The sequence below is a fragment of the Lytechinus variegatus genome, chromosome 4 (genome assembly GCF_018143015.1).
Source record: "Lytechinus variegatus isolate NC3 chromosome 4, Lvar_3.0, whole genome shotgun sequence".
Lineage (NCBI taxonomy): Eukaryota > Metazoa > Echinodermata > Echinoidea > Temnopleuroida > Toxopneustidae > Lytechinus > Lytechinus variegatus.
In genome coordinates this window covers 29,407,678-29,427,888 of record NC_054743.1, presented here as the reverse complement: position 1 = coordinate 29,427,888, position 20,211 = coordinate 29,407,678, and the positions used below count along the sequence as shown (strand labels likewise).

The 20,211-nt window shown below is 37.4% G+C and overlaps 1 protein-coding gene across 3 annotated transcripts in view; it reads left to right on the top strand.

The window, feature by feature from the left end:
• Nucleotides 1-20,211, top strand: part of LOC121413794 (vacuolar protein sorting-associated protein 13-like) — a 72,701-nt gene that overhangs the window by 44,215 nt on the left and 8,275 nt on the right. For 2 of the 3 annotated variants that reach the window (XM_041606747.1, XM_041606749.1), the window contains 15 exons: nt 1,955-2,087; nt 2,797-2,925; nt 3,622-3,708; nt 4,724-4,945; nt 5,689-5,772; nt 6,805-6,915; nt 9,051-9,203; nt 9,959-10,090; nt 10,494-10,627; nt 11,021-11,156; nt 12,215-12,326; nt 13,889-14,037; nt 17,725-17,967; nt 18,578-18,712; nt 18,993-19,144. In XM_041606747.1, the coding sequence (XP_041462681.1) occupies nt 1,955-2,087; nt 2,797-2,925; nt 3,622-3,708; nt 4,724-4,945; nt 5,689-5,772; nt 6,805-6,915; nt 9,051-9,203; nt 9,959-10,090; nt 10,494-10,627; nt 11,021-11,156; nt 12,215-12,326; nt 13,889-14,037; nt 17,725-17,967; nt 18,578-18,712; nt 18,993-19,144 (2,112 nt within the window). The remainder of the gene's footprint in view (nt 1-1,954; nt 2,088-2,796; nt 2,926-3,621; nt 3,709-4,723; nt 4,946-5,688; nt 5,773-6,804; nt 6,916-9,050; nt 9,204-9,958; nt 10,091-10,493; nt 10,628-11,020; nt 11,157-12,214; nt 12,327-13,888; nt 14,038-17,724; nt 17,968-18,577; nt 18,713-18,992; nt 19,145-20,211) is intronic. The other variant, XM_041606748.1, reaches the window with a different exon arrangement.

Genomic DNA, 20,211 nt, shown 5'->3' with positions numbered 1-20,211 from the left:
GGTGGTGATGATGATGTTGATTGTGATGATAATGATGATGGTGATGGTGATGATGATTGTTATTATTTGTTTGGAGTCACCTGTGCCTGGGAGGCGAAAAGCGAACTGAATCACTATGACCCGCAGGTCTCTCCTCCCGATATAACTGATTGGGGGGAATGCAGGTGGACCACTACACCGGGGTTTCCCCCTACTCTTATACGAATAGTATGATGATGATGATGGTGGTGGTGGTGGTGGTGGTGGTGGTGGTGATGATGATGATGATGATGATGATGATGATGATGATGATGATGATGATGATGATGATGATGATGATGATGAAGATGATGATGGTGGTGATGATGGTGGTGGTGGTGATGATGATGGTGATGGTGGTGGTTGTGATGATGGTGATGAAATTTATGATGGTAAAGATGGTGATGTTGATGATTGTGATGGTGATGATGATCATGCTGATGGATTCGGTCATGATGGTCATGATTTTGAAGATGATTTTGAGGAGGAGGTGACGGACAAGCCGTTCATTGTTTCCAACCATGCAGGCATCTATGCTTGTTCAGCCGACTGGGGGTAAAACAGGGGAGTGTTTCATCAATATTTTAATCTGACAAGTTGTCAGATCTGACATCTTTCGATGATTTTGATTGGCTGAGAGGCACTGTTACTGTGGTAACTGTCGGATAAAACGTCCGACAAGTCCTTTCATGAAACGCCCCCCAGATGATGACGATGGTGATAATGATGATGATCTTGACGATCTTGATGATCATGATGATGATGATGATGAGGAGGAGGGGGAGGGGGATGACGACGATGATGGTGATAGCGATAAAGATGAGGAGGAGGAGTCAGCAGCGGAGAAGGATGATAAGAAAACAGTAGGGAGAGAGAAGGATGATAATAGTTTTGATGGCTGCCTCTGGGAACAGATTTTCAGTTTTGTTGTACATTCTTTTGTCACATGATGTGTTGCGGAGATATATGATTTTCATCTTCAACATACTGTTTTTATCTATGCTTCTGTATTCTCTTTTTACATCTGTTGTGCTTTTTGTGTTTCATAATTTACAATTTCATCCTCCATATTTTACTTCATGATGTATGTTATTTACTCCTCAGTCATGCAACATACATATTCATGTTAATATAAGAATCATAGTATTAGGATGACTTTGTTCTATGCAGTTCCATGTACATCCATAAGTTCAGTTTGATTTTATCAGTGATGTGAAAAACAAAAAGGTTCATATCCAGCAAGTTATAAATAAAAATTTGCAATCCCATATTTGGTCATTCTCTTCTCCATCATGTCATTGATACATTTTGATATCCAAGTTACATCTAAAGACATTAAATTGAGGGCATTAAAGGTAGTTCTCTTCATTATTAAATTAGGAGGAAAGAACCAAATTGAAATAAAAAAGCAGAGAAATATAATTTTGAAATTTTTGGCTTCCCATTATTTATCACAGAATCATGGACTTAAGAATAAGGGCTATACAATCTACATGGATACCTGGTGACCCATGTACATCATAAATCAATTTTGCTTCTATCTTTACATATACATACATTGCATGTGTTTCAATATGGACTGTCTTCCAATCTGAGATTCAAAGCTTCCATTTGTACATGCAATGTAAATGCATGCCCTGTTCACACCAATAAAATGATCTCAGACTTGAATGTGCTGTTATAGGTACACAGTTTCCATTTGTACATGCAATATACATGTAAATGCATCCTCATTCATACTGATTAAATGATCTCAGACTTGAATGTGCTGTACAGTTATAGGTTCAAAGCTTCCATTTGTACACGCAATGTAAATGCATCCTCATTCATATCGATTAAATGATCTGACTTGAATGTGCTGTTCAAAGGTTCACAGCTTCCATTTGTACATGCAATGTAAATGCATGCCCTGTTCACACCAATAAAATGATCTCAGACTTGATCATATTGTTCATAGGTACGGTGTGAGTGAGAAGCCTATTCTCTGGAGGGACCTTCAAGAACCAGCAGAGATGTCATATCTTTGTCCTTCCAGCAAGAGAGGAGCACTTCCACCATTTTACTTCAAGGTCAGTCTTAAAGAAAATAAATCCATGTTTAAATTCACATTCATATTAACATTCAACATAACTTACATGTACAAGTCTTCTTTAGTATGATTCCAATTCCATTTTCAATTTTGATTCTTCTAATGAATTATTACTTATGAATTCAGAAAAGTAGAAATCGTGAATTTCATGTTTGAATTATGAATCATTCAAGCTACATGTACATGTATTGAATTGTAGATACCTATTCTCTATTCTAAATTCAAATTCATAATTCAAATTCAAATTCTATTATTCTACCAAGTGAAGGCCTTATGAATTATGATATTGGGATTACAGTGTATGATCTTTGTTCCAACATGTATATTTAGGTGAAGTTGAACGGAGCTACAGTAAGGCCTTTGAACATGAGGTACTGTAAAATGTTATGCAATTGAGAAATAATGTATGGCTAAAGCTTAGTTTCAAAGTTTACCCCTTTTCGAATGCCTACTATAATATGTGCTTTTAACCCATTGAAGACTGAATGAATTTGCCTTAACACATGTTTTCCATAGACTCCAGCCAGCATATATGCAAGCTCAGTATCCAAAGGGTTAGCATGACGGAAGAATTGTGATGTTTGAAGATGTTTCTTTATATCTTGGATACTTTGGTTTTAACATCCGCAGTTACTTGATTGATTATATATGGATGGCCTTTCTGGTCTCTTCTGAATATTTGCCAACAGGTGAAGAGGAAAGATGAGAAGATCCCTCGTCCAGAGGGGTTAGAGGATGCACCCTGTTACACCCTAAACCTCTACCCACCTGTCACGTTACATAACTACCTCCCCTATGATGTTGTCTATACCTTAGAGGTAAGTGGTAGATTGGCCTGATGATGGTGATGATGGTGATGGTGATGGTGGTGGTGGTGGTGGTAATGATGATGATGATGGTGATGGTGATGAAGAAGACGATGATGATGATAGTGATGGTGGTGGTGATGATGATGATGATGGTGATGAAGACGATGATGATAAGGAGGAGGAGGATGGTAGTGGTGATGGTGGTGGCGGTGGTGATGGTGGTGATGATGATAGTGACGATAAACATGATGATGATGGTGATGATGATGATGGTGGTGGTGGTGATGATGAAGACAATGGTGATGATGATAGTGATGGTAATAATGATGATGATGATGATGGTGGTGGTGGTGGTGATGATGATGATGATGATGATGGTGGTGGTGGTGGTGATGATGATGATGAAGATGATGATGATGATGGTGGTGGTGGTGGTGATGATGAAGATGATGATGATGATGATGATGATACTCAAAACTTTTGAATAAACTTCCTCAAGAAATAATGAAGACTTCATCACTTTTATTTTGAATTTCACTGTTAAAAACCTATTTCAATTCTGATTTGAATGAAATTTTTTTTTCATCTTATACATTAGTATTGTTAGTTGTTCTTTTGATAAGAGTGGAATAAAGTACATTTGTACATGTATATAAGCTGCACTCTATAAATATATCATTGTGTCTATTTTTCTTTTAAATTCAGGAGACAGGTCTGAAGTTCCTGTTGAGAGGCGACAAGATGGCGATATACTCTACAGATCTGACTGAGCCACAAAGCATGAAAATACAGGTAAAGATGCAAGCTAAAGCACACTGAAGGATTAAATCTTTTATTTAGATATAAAAAATTCTTTGATTGATTGTGATTGTTTCATGCCTCCGCCCTCCGTATGTGATTGCAGGAGGCGTTATGTTTTCAGGTTGTATGTCTGTCCTGTTTTCATTTGGAATGATGGGGGTTGAATGTCTTATTGGGCATTGTATCGTGGATTGTGAAAAATGAAAATAATTATTTGGGAAAAAAAAAGGAACACTTTGAATTTGGTTTAAAGCATTGAAGTTGATCATCCTTGTGTATTAAAGATATTGTATCCCTAGAATTCTTTACCCCAATATAGAATGATTTCAACAACAGAACATAACAATCACTTCTCCCCCCCCCCCGAAAAAACCCCCAAACAAACAGGGGGGGGGGTTTTGTTTCACAATGATTTAAGTGTGACTTAGAGTCACGCTTAAATTCCCTGTTGCGTGCCATATAAAAGGCAGTACCGCATTGGTCAAATCATGCTAAGAGGACGTTTGTAACGCATATTATTCAGTAAGATTGTATGTAAGATGTCATGTGCACTTAAGCTTGACTTAAGCTCACACTTCACTCTTTGTTTAACACCCCCTGGAGCCTGTAACACAAAGCTTAGCAATGATCATAGAAGAAATTATTCACGATTGATTGCATCAACTACAATGTACAATCAATCGTAAATCAAGCGTACGATCAATCGTTATGCTTTGTGTTACAGAGCCCAGGGGCCCGTTGCAGAAAGAGTTGCAATCGATCGCAACTCTAAAAATCATGCTTAACTTGATATTCAACCAATCAACAGCGCGCATTTGGGACTTGCGTTTGATTTTTTGACTTGCGTTTAAACGCAACTCTTTCTGCAATAGGCCCCAGGTCTCGCAGTTTGTGGTTACCAAACAGAAGTGATGAGTAATGCTCTCAAGTGTAACATTCAATATGAGAAAAAAACTGCAATCACAATCTGATATATGAATAACTTCTTAATGTTGCTTCCTGGCAGGTCAAACAATATCTCTCTGCAAACTGGGAGGGGCATCTCCCGGTTTCCAGGGAGATGAAAACAACGGAATCCATCACCATGGCAACCAAACAGGTGCACTCAGACCAGCGCAAGTACCTGACGCTGTGGGCCCATAGCTCCAGCGAGGGAGGGTCATGGGATATATTTCTTTATTCGCCGTACTGGTTTGTGAACAAGTCAGAGCTACCTGTTGAAATAAGGGTGAGTCCTACAACTGTGTTACAATGCATGATAATGATGATGATGATGTTAATGATGATGATAGTGATGATGATGATGATGATGATGATAATGATGATGATGATTATAATGATGATGATGATGATGATGATGATAGTGATGATGATGATGATGATGGTGATGATGATGATAGTGATGATGATGATGATGGTGATGATGATTGAAACATCAGTAGCATACATATAGTTGACCGTGGGGGTTCTATACTTGTATTTGGGTCTTGGGGCATAAAACAAGAAAAGTGTTGGAAAAAGGGAGAGTTGATTATTCCGATGCATTTTCCAAATATTCTGCTGTTGTTCCCTTAATTCAGTTGCTAAACTTGGTAAATTCCCATTCTTCATAGCATGATATCTTAATATCATACTTATTTGAATTTCCTTCCAAGATGTAAAAAAAACTCATGGGATCAGTCTGAGGAATTATAAAACAAACTATGAAAATGAGATAAACCTGTGGATTTTTCCACAAGGAATATCTTCACCCGTTTCACTGAACGTTTAATACTACAGTATATTGTTACAAAATAATGGATTAGTAATGCTACCTGGTATTGTGATATGAAATTGTTTGTAGTGATTGGTATGCAATAAAATGTTGAATGTATGAATTAGTTGTGTTTTTTTTTGTCACGAGCAATTTTACTTTCCTACCTACATTATACTTGTAAAAATTTCTCTTTTTTTTATGTTTTCTGTATACAGGCCTCTCGATCAAGAAAGATCTTCAGCACACACTCTTTAAGTGATCCGGTTCTCTTTACATTCTCAAACTCAAAGAGGAAAAAGGTGAGCTTTCAAATCCCTTTGATAAAAATGAACTTTATTCTGTATGTTTGGCACAAGTCCAAGCAAAGTACAGTTTGGTAAATGAATAACTGACTACTTTCCTACTAAGCTCCTACACGATATGGTCTAATAATTATTTTTAAAGCTATATGTGCTTGAATGATATGATAATAATAATATAGGGTATTTATATTGCGCACATATCCACCTTGTTAGGTGCTCAAGGCGCTCCTATATTACCCCGGCTAAGCTAGGCGTTCATAGCGCACACAGCTTTTTAAGGAATTACTTCCTACCGGTACCCATTTACCTCACCTGGGATATGGGTTTTGAGACCAACAAAACAATGTAAAATGGTTAATTACTCAATTTTCATGCATTTTTTTCTCAAATTACTGGTTAATTTTCAGGGTCTGCTTATCCAATATAAAGGATATGGCTCATTTTTAATCTTTCAAGAATCAATTGCTTGTGTTTCTAGCAGGGCAACTCAGTAATCTCATATAAGTTTTTTGTAGATGACAGAGGTAAAGGTACTACATGAAAAATCAAAATTATTGGAAAGGGAAATAAAACTATCTTTACATATCCAGGGGATTTGAGTTAACTCTTTCCCCTTTGATTAATAGACATGTAACACCCAAGGCATCAATAATGAATGATGTACATGTATGGAAGCACTGTAGATATGTTGAATTACCCTTGAATTAAGAAATTACCAGCATGCATCCTTATCCTCCACTCACTTGTAATTGTTTCATAGGAACTCGCAAATTTCAAACTTTTATTTAACTTAGCAATACAAAAAATACATGACAGTATTACAGTAGTCAAAAAGTTCAGACAATAATGCAGTTAATATATTACAACACAATACAAGAAAGGATACATAAATTTGCAAAGTGGATTGCTGCCAAATAGGAACTGCCCTATGAAAGACTAATAAATTTGGACTTACATGTGGGATGTTTTATCCAAGAATAGCACTGGTGATTGTGACGATCACATTTTCTTTCTTTTTTTCCGTTTCAGGCCAAGCTAAGGGTGTTTGATTCCATCTGGTCGGCCTCCTTCTCATTGGATACGGTAGGGAGTTCAGGGGTCGTGACCTGTAAGGATGAAGATCATGAAAGAACTTATCAGGTAAATAACAAACCAATAAGCTTGGATAACAAACTAATTTCATCTACATGTCTGAATAATTAGACTCTTTGAATAATTGAACAATATTAAGAATGTCAAGGGGATGTATGTCACAAATCCTAAATAAATTGTGCATATTGTGTGTGGTGCATATTCACTGAGTGTTATGATAATTAATTTTGAAAATAATTGAGAAAAACTATGATGGTCATTTCGTGATTAAAAAGAACAACAAATTCTTCAGTAAAATGACTATTAATTTACCCATAGAGCTTCGAGGAACATTTTTCTTGAGAAGTTTTAAATGTGTTTTGGCCACACAATGTCCTACACCATATGCAAGTACATGTAAATGATGATACAATACAGCAACCTGTATTTCATGAATATACATACTGCTTTATTTTACATCCATGACGATACTTGGCAGGATCCATAAGTAAGGATGCACATGTATTGCTAAGGAATGAAGTTGCTCCTTTGCAGTGTAAGCTTGTTGAGGTCATTTGAAATATTTAATGTTGAAATAAAATGTACTTCTTGGGTGGAAGGCCTCTAATGAAGTGACATCAAAGGTGATTTTTTGAAGTGTATTCCCTGCTCTTACTGTAGGATGGGAAAGTGAATTATGCAATAGGTACCCTGCTAAATAATAGAGTTGTGTCTCTTGTGTAGGAATCCTTTAAGCAGCCTTTCATTGACCAATTCTCACACCTCATGGGCAAAACAATATTCTTCTTTGGGTATACTGCCCAACGTCCCACAATGGGAGCCAACCGGGCAAGAAGTGCGCAGATGTTAATGGCACAGAGAGAGAAGATGCTTTTTTAGTCTTTGCTTTGCTTTGTATAGATTTGAAGTACGTTTCGCTTGAAGGTTTTTATGTTTTTGATTTCAATGGTTGGGGGTGTGAGAGAGTTCCAGTTTGGGATGGTTCTTGGAATGAACGAGTACTTGTAACAGTTTTTGTTGGTGGAGATTGGAAAGAAGCTTACGGATGAAGATTTCGGCCTTTAGACTGGGCTCAGGACTTTTCGAGCTGGAGTGGCTGTTGGGGAACGTGGAGAAGGTTTATGGTTCACCATGTGCAATATGAAGAAAGGAAATACAGGTTGAAAATTGAAATGGAAAGATGAGAAAGGATGAAAAGAGGAAATTAGAAGTATTCTTTCTTGAAATTGAGTGAAGTCCTGAAAAGGACTGTAAACCAGATGAGCTGAATATGGCTTGAGTAGCGATGGCTTGAGTAGTAGCAGGATGAAGTAAAGAGAGGTTACCTGATGTCACCTTTAGAGTTTGGCCATGGGGTGGGACAACCAGGTATTTATTTGTGTGAAATTGTTGTTATTGTTGTAATTGTTGTACTGATAATCTTTGGGTGCTGTGCAGTGGTCTTTATGTGTTAGATTTTGATGGCAGTTCTTCTAGCATTCTATTAAAAAATTATTTTATGCAGGGGTATAAAATCAATAAATTAATCATACCCCATTCATGAAAAATTTTAGTAAAGTAGAAAGAAAATTCTTATATTGCAGCCTTCAGAAAGAGAAGTTAACACATAAATTAAAAAAATGAGTCTTGTTGCATAAAAATCAATATCATGACTTTTTACTTAGGACAAGTTGATAGATGTATTGATTGAAAGGAAGATTCTCATCTTAAGAGAATGCAATATGTTATTTGGTTTTAAAATAATTTTCAGAAACATAAAAGGAGGCTTTGTCTTGTCATTTAGCAGGAATTGCCCTTGGTGTCTTTCATTGCAGCTTTCCATGCATTTGATTCCCAATTGTTTTCTGTAATAATGGGAGGAAAACCAGTATTCTTGTGAAAAGATACAGTTTGGTCTTCTTGTTCACCAATCTAGGCTTGTTTCATGAAGGCCGCAGTAATGACCATGGCTTGATAGCCAGTCAACATAATAAATACAATAGTTAGTTTTTACAGAGCACAAATCACATTTTGTGTGGTATTCACTTGTTCTGGAACAGGCCTGTAATAATTTGTTTGCTTATAAAATATGCTGAGTAACTTTAAACAATGCGTTTATTATTTTTTCCTGTACCGCCTTGAGCATCTAGTTAAGATGGAAAGTGTGCTATGCAAGTCTTATGTATTATTATATTTTATTGTAGTTCTGGCTGGACATCCGTATGTCACACCTTCCGTTCACCAAGCTAGTCACCCTCACACCATACTTCCTTGTACACAACAAGTCTGACCAGGAGCTTTCTTACGCAGAGGATGGGGTCAAAGCCGGGGTCTGGGTCAACATAAAACCCACAGAGGTATGAACTGGGTCAATGAATGAAATGGGTTGGAGGGGAGGGCAAAAGGATGAACTTCCACAATAACTCTGACAGGGAGCTTTCCTACACAGAGGACAGGGTCAAAGCTGGGTTCCAGGTCAATATTAAACCCTCGAGAAGTATGAATGGCTGATGGGGTAGAAGGGAGTTAAAAAGGTTTGGTATTGGAATAGGGAAAGAATGTCTGAATTATAGGTAAATGGTAGTGATTATGTCTATAAAAAAGACATACATGTACCAAGTCTGCCTACTCAGATGATGGGGGTCAAAGCTGGGGTTTGGTTCAACACTGATCCCACAGTGTTATGAATAGTGTCATGGATCATATATGAAGGGGTTGAGGGATGGAAACGCGAAGGAGTGGGTTTGGAGGATGGGTGGTTGGGAAAATTGTGTTGGTTGTGTCAAGTCTTGACCAGGAGAACTCCAAAGCACAGGATGGGGTCAATGCACATTTGAGTCAATACTGAACCTTTACATTGAAGACAAGTGTTACATTTATAGGTTTCGGAGGAGGAGCAGAAGGATAGGGAGAGAGGAAGGGGTGAGGATTAGGGAATTGAGATGGGTAAGGGAAGGGGAGATCAAGAGGATCAGGGATTTTGAAAGGTTTTTTTTTAGAGGGGTGTGGGCAAGGAAATGGCATGAGGTGGCAGTGGATTATTAGGATTACAAGCCTAGGTCAAAAAAATTTGTGATAGGTTCACATAAGTTCCATTTTGTTGTGATATTAGGTGCTTCCATTCTGGCCCGGCTCTGAGTCCATGAAGCTCATCCTGCGGAGGTCAACGACCCCAGACAACCTGAGTTCACGACCTTTCCTGATAGACACACCCTGTACCACAGTCCTTAGGATGGAAAGAGGGGTGAGTCACATTATGTTAGTTTTGATGTGTTCCCATACAGGTGAGATGCAAAAAAATATGATTTTAATACAACAAGATGTACAATTTGTTGCCAGTAACCTTTTGAGAAACATTTGATGTTAGTTGCTGAGAGCGTGTGAGTTGCAACCATGAGTTACCTCGTAGCATTTCTCTTTTCAGACTGGTGTAACAGTTCAAGTCAAAGGTGTTCAAGAACTTACTACTATAATTACATTCCTACCATACACTGTATACCATAGGACATTCACCCATCTTATATCATTTCTCTTTTCAGACTGATGTAACAGTTCAAGTCGAAGGAGGCGTTCAAGAACATACTACTATTACATTCCTAGCATATACCTCAGGACATTCACCAGTCTTTTATCATTTCTCTTTTCAGACTGGTGTTACAGTTCAAGTCGAAGGAGGTGTACAAGAACCTACTACTATTACATTCCTACCATATACCTCAGGACATTCACCAGTCCGGTTAGATAACCTGTGTGATGACGTCAACCTTAGGATAAATCAAAAGTAAGTAATCTCATTCTATTGAGAAAATTTTTGTGGGGGGGCTGATATAGCTTACATGTAGATTGTCATATTAGAGATAAAGAATAGAGTGTGTTTGAAGGGTCTATCTCTTGAACGCTAGTTTGATTTAAACTTTGTTTTATAGTTGTGTTTCGACTATGGATAGCCAATTGTGACAAATAGAAGAGGTTTGATTTGTCAGCACATTTGGTGCTCGTGCAGTTATTTCAGAAGTGTCTGGGTATAATAACCAAAATTGTATTTTTCTTCACTAATGAAGCAGGGGGAAAGAACACAGTAAACATAAGAAACATAAAATGTTCAACAAAATTTTGATGTGTAAGTGGAATGGAAGAGAGAGAATATAGAGGAATTTTCCTCTCTTTTTTGCAGAAACAACGGAGGGCGTCACTTAGTTCGTCCACACCGTAGTCTGCTGTATACGTGGGATGACCCTACTGCAGAAAGAATACTCATGTGGAACCTGTACAATAGGAACAAGAAGAGCTTTGAATGCCTCATCGACCAGGTAACAATAAATAAAAAAAAACATAGGATTCGTATAGCGCACGTATTTACCTTGCTAGTTCTCAAGGCGCTCCTATATTACCCCGGCTAAGCTAGTCTACCGATTCTGGTGCGCACAGCTTTTCAAGGAATTACTTCATGCCGGTACCCATTTACCTCACCTGGGTCGAGTGCAGCACTGTGTGGATAACTTTCTTGCTGAAGGAAAACATGCCATGGCGAGGATTCAAACCCAAGAATAACAATAAGAACTACTCTAGGATAAATTAAGTCAGAATGGTTTTATTCGGGATTCAGCAATAGAAAATGAGTTCTTCAGTATCTTAAATTCATCTTTTGTCAAATCTTGTTTCATCAATATGTGACAATTTGATAATGTGAATAAGAAGAGTTTTAATTTGCCTTGTTGTCAAGGTAATAATCACAGTTACTGAAAACCAATACAAATATTTCATTATATTTTGCTTTAAAAAGTACTATAATAATAATAGCCAATTTTTATAAAGCGCTTTTCCCAGAATGGCCCAAAGCGCGTTACAGCATATTATTACCCCGGTCATTGGATTCATTTCAATCAAGCACGAAAAGTGCACAATTTCCACTCCCTGGGGAGCATTCCTTGCATTCATCGCAGCCACATTATGGCGCTGGCAAAATCAAACATACAATATCTTTCGCATCCTACCGGGTACCCATTTAGCACCTGGGTCGAGAGTGGCAAAGTGTGGATTAACGCCTTGCCAAAGGACGCTAGACCGCGGTGGGATTCGAACACACGACCCTCTGTTTACAAGGCGAGAGTCAGAACCACTACACCACGGCTCTTCCAAGTATTGTAGTTTCATCTGTTTTTATGTCTCATTCACTTATATACATATTGGCAACAACCTCTCAAGAACAATGCAAACACACATTAATGGTTTGGCTATTGTAGTATTTTGTATTACACACGTGTGTCATGGAATTTTGCTCTTACAGTCAGGCATTAACCCTTTCTTGTTCAATGTCTTATATTTCCCCTTATAAATAAATCTATCCATTCTGTTTTTTTTTCCACAGGATGGTTGGGGCAAGGTGACAGTAAGTTCAGAGAGTGTTAATCGAAGCACTCTACCTGGCGATGGGCTCTACGTCGAAGGCGATGATGCAAGTGTTTATAGCACTGATGATGGTAAGGGTAAAAACACAGTCTTATAAGATCAAATCCCTTTCATTAAGTGCCATTGTAGATATATAGCAAATGGTAAATTGTTTGGAAATTGATCCTTTTCTTTAAGCTTGTGCTGTTGCTCAGTTTTTCATAATTAAATGAATTGACAATGAGTATTTAATCTAAGTTTAATTTGACATTAATTCTTCATACGAACATTGAACATGTAAGTGTTACAGATAAGAAGATTTAATGTATTCTTCAAATTTGAAGTATTTTCAGAGAGGAAGGGATGTGTCATGTAAATCATAAGGTAAGACTTTGCCATCGGATTTAGCATCGTGACATTTATAGTGTGTATTTTGTCACTCTCCTGAACATTTGGGAGGATATAAAAACTCCCTAGCAGCAATATACCCAGATTAAAGGAAACCAAAACCCCAAAAGAGAAGCAATCTTAATGGAAAGAGTAAAATGAGAGGAACAATTTACAAAAAGTTTCATCAAAATCGGTTATGAAATAACCAAGTTATGGGAGTTTGAAAACTCTTGTTGTACTTTCTATGGGCATCCTCAAATTGGCAAACGTGCTTCAAAATGGCTGATTTTGTGGACAACTCTTCATTTGTTTTGTACACAAATTTTCAGATTTTCCTCATTATCTTTCAAATTGCATCTTGCCTCCTTCTGAGCACAACATATGTCATGGGAAAATTTAATCCACACCATATATGTCAAGGTCAGGAGGAGATAATATGAAATATGTAAAATAAAGGGGAAAATCTGAAAATATGTGTACAAAACAAATGGAGAGTTGTCCACAAAATCAGCCATTTTGAAGCACGTTTGCCAATTTGAGGATCCTCATAGTAAGTACAACAAGACTTTTTAATCGTCCATAACTTGCTTATTTCATAACCGATTTTGATGAAACTTTTTGTAAATTGTTCCTCTCATTTTACTCTTTCCAATAAGATTGCTTCTCTTCTTGGGTTTTGGTTTCCTTTAAGTAGACTAGAACTTGGTTAAAATTAGATTGTTGACTCGCTAAGGTGCCAAATTGTCTGCTGTAGTAATACCAGCCAAGCTAGATATTGAGAAGCACCGCAAGTGTCACATCTTTATTATTATTATTTGTTTGGCGTCAACTTTGCCTGGGAGGTAAAGAGCGAACTGAATCACTATGACCCGCAGGTCTCTCCTGATGATATAACTGATTGGGGGGAGTGCAGGTGGACCACTACACCGGGGTTTCCCCTACACTTACATGTATATGAATAGTGCAGTGGGTTCTTAACATGCAAAGGTGGTGACTCTCCTCTACACGGGGCCTCCGTTTAACGTCCTATCCGAATGATGGAGGGTTTTCCTTTGTAACATCGCCTGCATCTATGAAGCATAGGAGAGACATTTACACACAGCGCACTGGCTTCAGTCATCCACCCGGGGTAGACTAGAACCCACGATCTTTGGTTCGACAGGCAGATGCGTTACTGACTGAGCCAACAACCCTCTCAATAGACATGGTGCTGTGCTAAGAAAAGACTTAATTTTTATTAATTGATTATTTGTTTTATATTCAGAAGAAGTAACAGAGCCCGATGGTCTCCTGGAGCATCCTTTGATGAACAAGAAACAGAGAACAACCATCTACTGGGTGTCTTACATGGATGGACTGCAGAGAGTACTGGTCTATACACAGAGCTCAAGAATAGCCAGGGCAGCAGCTCAGGTAATTAATGATGATGATGGTGATGGTGATGGTGATGATGATGATGATGGGTGATTCCATACGTGTCGTACGGGACATTTAGAGAACATTTGACAGTTTTTGACAAGAAAAAACAAAAACTATTCCAGTAACTATAGGTGGTCATCAACTACTACCAGAGTGTAAGAAAAACCAAGACTTAACATGACTTGAATTCACATCCTGTATAATACAGATTTAAAATAGTAATGTGTCGTACGGACGCAGAAAAAGTGGCTTTTTTAGAAACCTCAAGTTTGTACTCAAAAGTCTGTGAGTTGGGCAGATAAATTTCATAGAAACTGAACTCAAATTGACACTCAATTACCCAAGAACAAACACATTTACAAAAGAAAGCAAAATAAACATTCATGAATAAATAAAGCAAATTATAATTTTCGAGAACATTGTGGCGTACGGGACATTCAAAATGTGTCGTACGGGACATCTCTAAATTGAAGCCAAACTTTCTTACTTTATGTCACTTTGACTTCTTCAATCACATTATTTGGCTGATGATAATGATAATCCCATCAAACTAAGACATTCATTAGGTTAGAAACCGCTATTAGGTGAATATTTCTGTCAATATATCATAAACAAAATAATGTGTCGTACGGGACACTTGTGTGTCGTACGGGACACTTGTGTGTTGTACAGGCACTGCGTGTTGTACTGGGCAGCCTGAATAAATAAACATGAACTTTTTATCAATCAGAAGGAGCATTGCCCCTAAATTCTTGCTTATTTATGAATAATCTTTTAATAAGCAGTCATTCAGGACAATACAATTAAGTAACCTCAATATATACAATTGGGAGCAATATGTTATAATTTTTTTCATGATGGGAAATGTACAAGTGTTCACAGCATTTTTACGAGCTGAAAAACTTCAGGTTTTGTGTGAAGTTATATTTTAGGGAACTAATTGATGATTTCCAAACACTATTTAAACAATAAATGAATGAAACTTTGTGTAAATTATGGGGCTAAAATGATCATGATGTTATGATTTTTTATATAAAATGTATATCTACATGATATATGTCACAACTGTCACTTTTTTCCCTTTTTTGGTCACAATTTTTTGTCTCACCTGCGAAGCAGAGTGAGACTATAGGCGCCGCTTTTCCGACGGCGGCGGTAGCGGCGGCGTCAACATCAAATCTTAACCTGAGGTTAAGTTTTTGAAATGACATCATAACTTAGAAAGTATATGGACCTAGTTCATGAAACTTGGCCATAAGGTTAATCAAGTATTACTGAACATCCTATTAGAGTTTCATGTCACATGACCAAGGTCAAAGGTCATTTAGGGTCAATGAACTTAGACCATGTTGGAGGAATCAACATCAAATCTTAACCTGAGGTTAAGTTTTTGAAATGACATCATAACTTAGAAAGTATATGGACCTAGTTCATGAAACTTGGACATAAGGTTAATCAAGTATCACTGAACATCCTGCATGAGTTTCACGTCACATGACCAAGGTCAAAGGTCATTTAGGGTCAATGAACTTTGGCCGAATTGGGGATACCTGTTGAATTCCCATCATAACTTTGAAAGTTTATGGATCTGATTCATGAAACTTGGACATAATAGTAATCAAGCATCACTGAATATTTTGTGCGAGTTTCAGGTCTCATGATTAAGGTCAAAGGTCATTTAGGGTCAATGAACTTTGGCCGAATCAGGGGTATCTGTTGAATTACCATCATAACTTTGAAAGTTTATTAGTCTAGTTCATTAAACTTGGACATATGAGTAATCAAATATCACTGAACACTCTGTGCGCGTTTCAGGTCACATGACCAAGGTCAAAGGTCAATGAACTTTGGCCGAACTGGGTGTATCTGTTGAATTACCATCATAACTTTGAAAGTTTATGGATCTGATTCATGAAACTTGTACATAAGAGTAATCAAGTATCACTGAACATCCTGTGCGAGTTTCAGGTCACATGATCAAGGTCAAAGGTCATGTAAGGTCAATGAACTTTGGCTATGTTGGGGTTTTTTGTTGAATAACCATCATATCTCTGTAAGTTTATTGGTCTCGTTCATAAAAAGTGGACATAAGAGTAACCATGTATCACTGAACATCTTGTGTGAGTTAGATTAGTATTCAAAGTCAGCACTGCTGCTATATTGAACCGCGTGATGCAGGTGAGACGGCCAGAGGCATTCCACTTGTTTGTCTAAAGAAATGCGGTTCTACTTTTTCAAACCCATCTGCATTTCATGAAACCATATGGTTTGTCTTATTTTCAAGATTTTTTTTACAACTTGAAAAACGTAAGGAGTTTCAATATTCAATATTCAATATTTCAATATTCAATAAGGGAAGTCCAAATAGATGATCATGATGATTGATATGATTTTTTTTTACATCTTATAATAATTCCACATTAGCATGCAAGAGGAAGTCATCTTCCAGGCTAGGTTGAAATATAAAAGTTTTCTTTTCATGCTCAATGAAAAGAAATTAACCTGCTCTGATCAGTGAAAATCACCAGTTTAGCTGAAGGGATTCACAAAAGAATAAGCCTACATGAAATCAATTAAAATGTTTAGAATCACCTATTTCATGTTCTATGGAGATAAACAAAGTACTTTTTCAGTTCACTTTATGTTAAATCAATTAAATGAATTTAAATATGCCTACTATTTATGGTTTCTGAATCCAAATCCTGCAATTAGATGCATTATTATATTGTGTGTCGTACGGGACATTTTTTAATAGGACAATAATTGAAAAATGAAGGGCAGTAATTAGATCCTTATGGGATAAATCAATCACCCATGGGTCAAACAAAGAGAAACTCATTTTATGAAATTGCATCATCAAAAATAAAATTGTAGGAAAAACTTTTGCATTGTCATGTGTCGTATGGGACATTGCCAAAAATAGGTTCGGAAAAATCAGGGCTGCCCCTATTATGGATCATGAAAATGTTGTAGATATTATTTGGAACCATCAATGATATATTATTCTATTGACCTGCAATATTTTCAATCTTCTCTTGCTTTGCAAATAATTGTTTCAGGTGGAATTTGTACTTGACTATTCAATGAGCAAAATTATTGAAAATTTAAAATTCCATTGTTCTCCCCCCAAAAAACTATATCTGTCTTCACTTTTGGTTAAAACTCATAATTTTCATAAAATTTAGGTATCATAGTAAAATATTACACTACTTATGACTTATTGAAAGCATGTTGAAATTTATGATATTTTTGAAGTTCTAGTGTGGAATCGCCCTGATGGTGATGATGATGATGGTGGTGATGATGTTGATGATGGTGATGGACATGATTATGGTGATGATGGCAATAATGGTTATGATAATAGTCATGATGATGGCAATGATGGTGATGATGATGACAATGATTATGGTTATGATGATGACAACAAGGTTATGATTTTGCACCTGGCGATGATGTGATGAAACTGATAGTGATATTGTTATACTGCATTTATTGGTGGAGATTAGTATGGCACAAAAAGACAATAAAAGCATGTATAAGTGCACTGCGATTTTTATCTTTGCCTTTGTAATTGAAATCATCGAACATGATTAACCCAAGTAAAGAAATTATCCCTTTTTCCTATCCTTTATCCTATTTTGTTTTAAGTCAAACTATTTTTGTTTCATCTCCTCTCCACAGGCCCAAGTATCAGAGCCTGCAACCCTGGAATTCCTAGCCTCTCTCCAAGGCATTGGCGTGTCACTGGTCAATGCTGCCTATGAGGAAGTAGCCTATCTGAGTCTGTTCAGCTCCCCGGCCCGCTGGGAGGTGGAGTCTAAGGCTAACAGGTGGAAGGCACTGGGGATGGAGCTGACAGGGGTTTTGGAGAATGCCTGGAAGCATGGACAAGAGGTCATAGTTGATGACGAGGGGACGATACAGGTAAGATCTGGATAGAGGTATTCATGGTTCATCTTTCTTGGTTTCTTTTCATTGCTTACTGTATACCGAGTAAATGCTGTATGAGAGAACACAAAACCAGTTGATGATAGCTATGATGATATTGAACTAAATACATGTACCTAGTGAAAATGTTGTTGGTTGAAGTTGAGGTGGGGATGATGATGATGGTGGTGATTAAAATAAGTAGGATAATGGCATTGATGATGCTGGTGGTAGTGGTGGTGATGAGGATGATAATGGTGATGATGATTGTGATGATGATGATGATGATGATAACAATGATGATGATGGTGATGATGATGTTGATGATGATGATGAGGAGGAGGTGGATGAGGATGACCATGATGATGGTGATGGTGATGATGATGATAGTGATGGTGGTATTGATGGTGGTCTGCGTTGGTCATGATGATGTGTGGATCTACGTATATTCATAAGTAAGTGATATTCAGTGCTATAATATGATTAAAATATATCTTGTGAGACACTGTTTTAAATTATAAGGAAGACGTTATATTTCTTAATTCACTTCTTTGGTGTAGGTGTTTTTTATGGCACATGTTTTTCTACTTTTCTCATGTCCCTGCAGGCTGATCTGAGAGCACAAACTATTGCAAAGCCTGTTCAAGGATCATTGAGGAGAATCCATAACCCAGGGTTGTGGCTACATTTCAGGAAGTCAGATCATCATCAAGGATTGCATCTAAAGATACAGAAGATACAGGTTGGTGTTTTGGTGTTGGTGGTGATGGTGGTGGTGATGGGGATATGGGGATGATGATGATGATGATGATGATGATTATGATGATGATAATGATGATGTTGATGATGATAATGATTTTGATCATAGTGGTGGTCCTGATGGTCATAGTGATATTGTTGATAATGATTTGATCATTGCGATTAGAACCTTGAATGAAAAGTTCATTATTTTAATGTCTTTTAACCCCCTTTACAAACAAGTTTAAATGCCAATAACTTTCTTACATCCATTTTATTTCTAGATTGACAACCAATTGTTTGATGCGTACTTCCCCAATGTATTACATGTGAATGCCCTTCCCAAGGATGTACTAAAGAAGACCGGTCCCCGTCCATTTGTTGAGGTGTCAATTCTCAGGAGACAGATGCCAGAGTATGGTGCAGATACTATCAAGTAAGTCTGAGAACTGATACCTTACCAGTCTTCTGTCTATTCCTTTGGTATTCTGCCGTACTTTGGCAAAAGGAAGTAAGTTACAAAAGTATCATTTGCTGTAAATGAGTATTGTGTGTTCGTCATTTACATAGGCATCAATGCAATTTATAGGCATATTTTCTTCAATATCTTTCCATAGAACAATCATTTCCTCCCCAAATTTTGCCTGAACGTGCAACATACAAAGGGTGTTTCAGAAACAACAATAACTCAAATTTGACTGAAGTGTCACTTGTACCAAAGTTGGGCAGCATTGTCTGAGCAGAGGAGCAAAAGACTTTTTATTGAAATTAACACCAGGGCCCTGTCTTACAAAGAGTTATGATCGATCCAATCAATTTGTAACTAAATGGAAATCCATCAGTGTCATAATTACAAGAAATGTGCAAAATGTCCTTTTAAGCAATGGAGAACACCCCAAACTGTCAAGAAATCAATGAATTTATGGATATACATTCATATCTGGAAAAAAATTTGAGCGAACATGCATTTTATATCTTGTCTTTGCTGGCTTTCCATAGTTGCGATTTATCGGATCAATTGCAACACTTCTTAAGATGGGCCCCTGCTCTTAGTTCTTGAAATGTGTACGGTAATCTTAATTTCCTTCCTTTGTATGGGATGGGCATTGGGGCAACCCACAAAATAAACAGAATATACAAATTAATGTTTGCATTTACTCAAGAACTAAAATTTATTGCACAATAAGTACATGTACATTTTTTATCAAATATGTTGTATTATACGCAGTTTTAGAGGGATTATAATGGGTACATACATGTATAGCACATCACCTTTGGGGGGGGAGGTAACCATTCAAAGCTACCTGGAGCTACGTGGAGCGTTGTGGCCCAGTGGATTAGTCTTATGACTTTGAAACAGAGGGTCGTGGGTTCGAATCCCAGCCATGGCGTAATTTCCTTCAGCAAGAAACTGATCCACGATGTGCTGCACTTGACCCAGGTGAGGTAAATGGGTACCGGTAGGAAGTAATTCCTTAAGAAGCTGTGTGCGCTATGAACGCC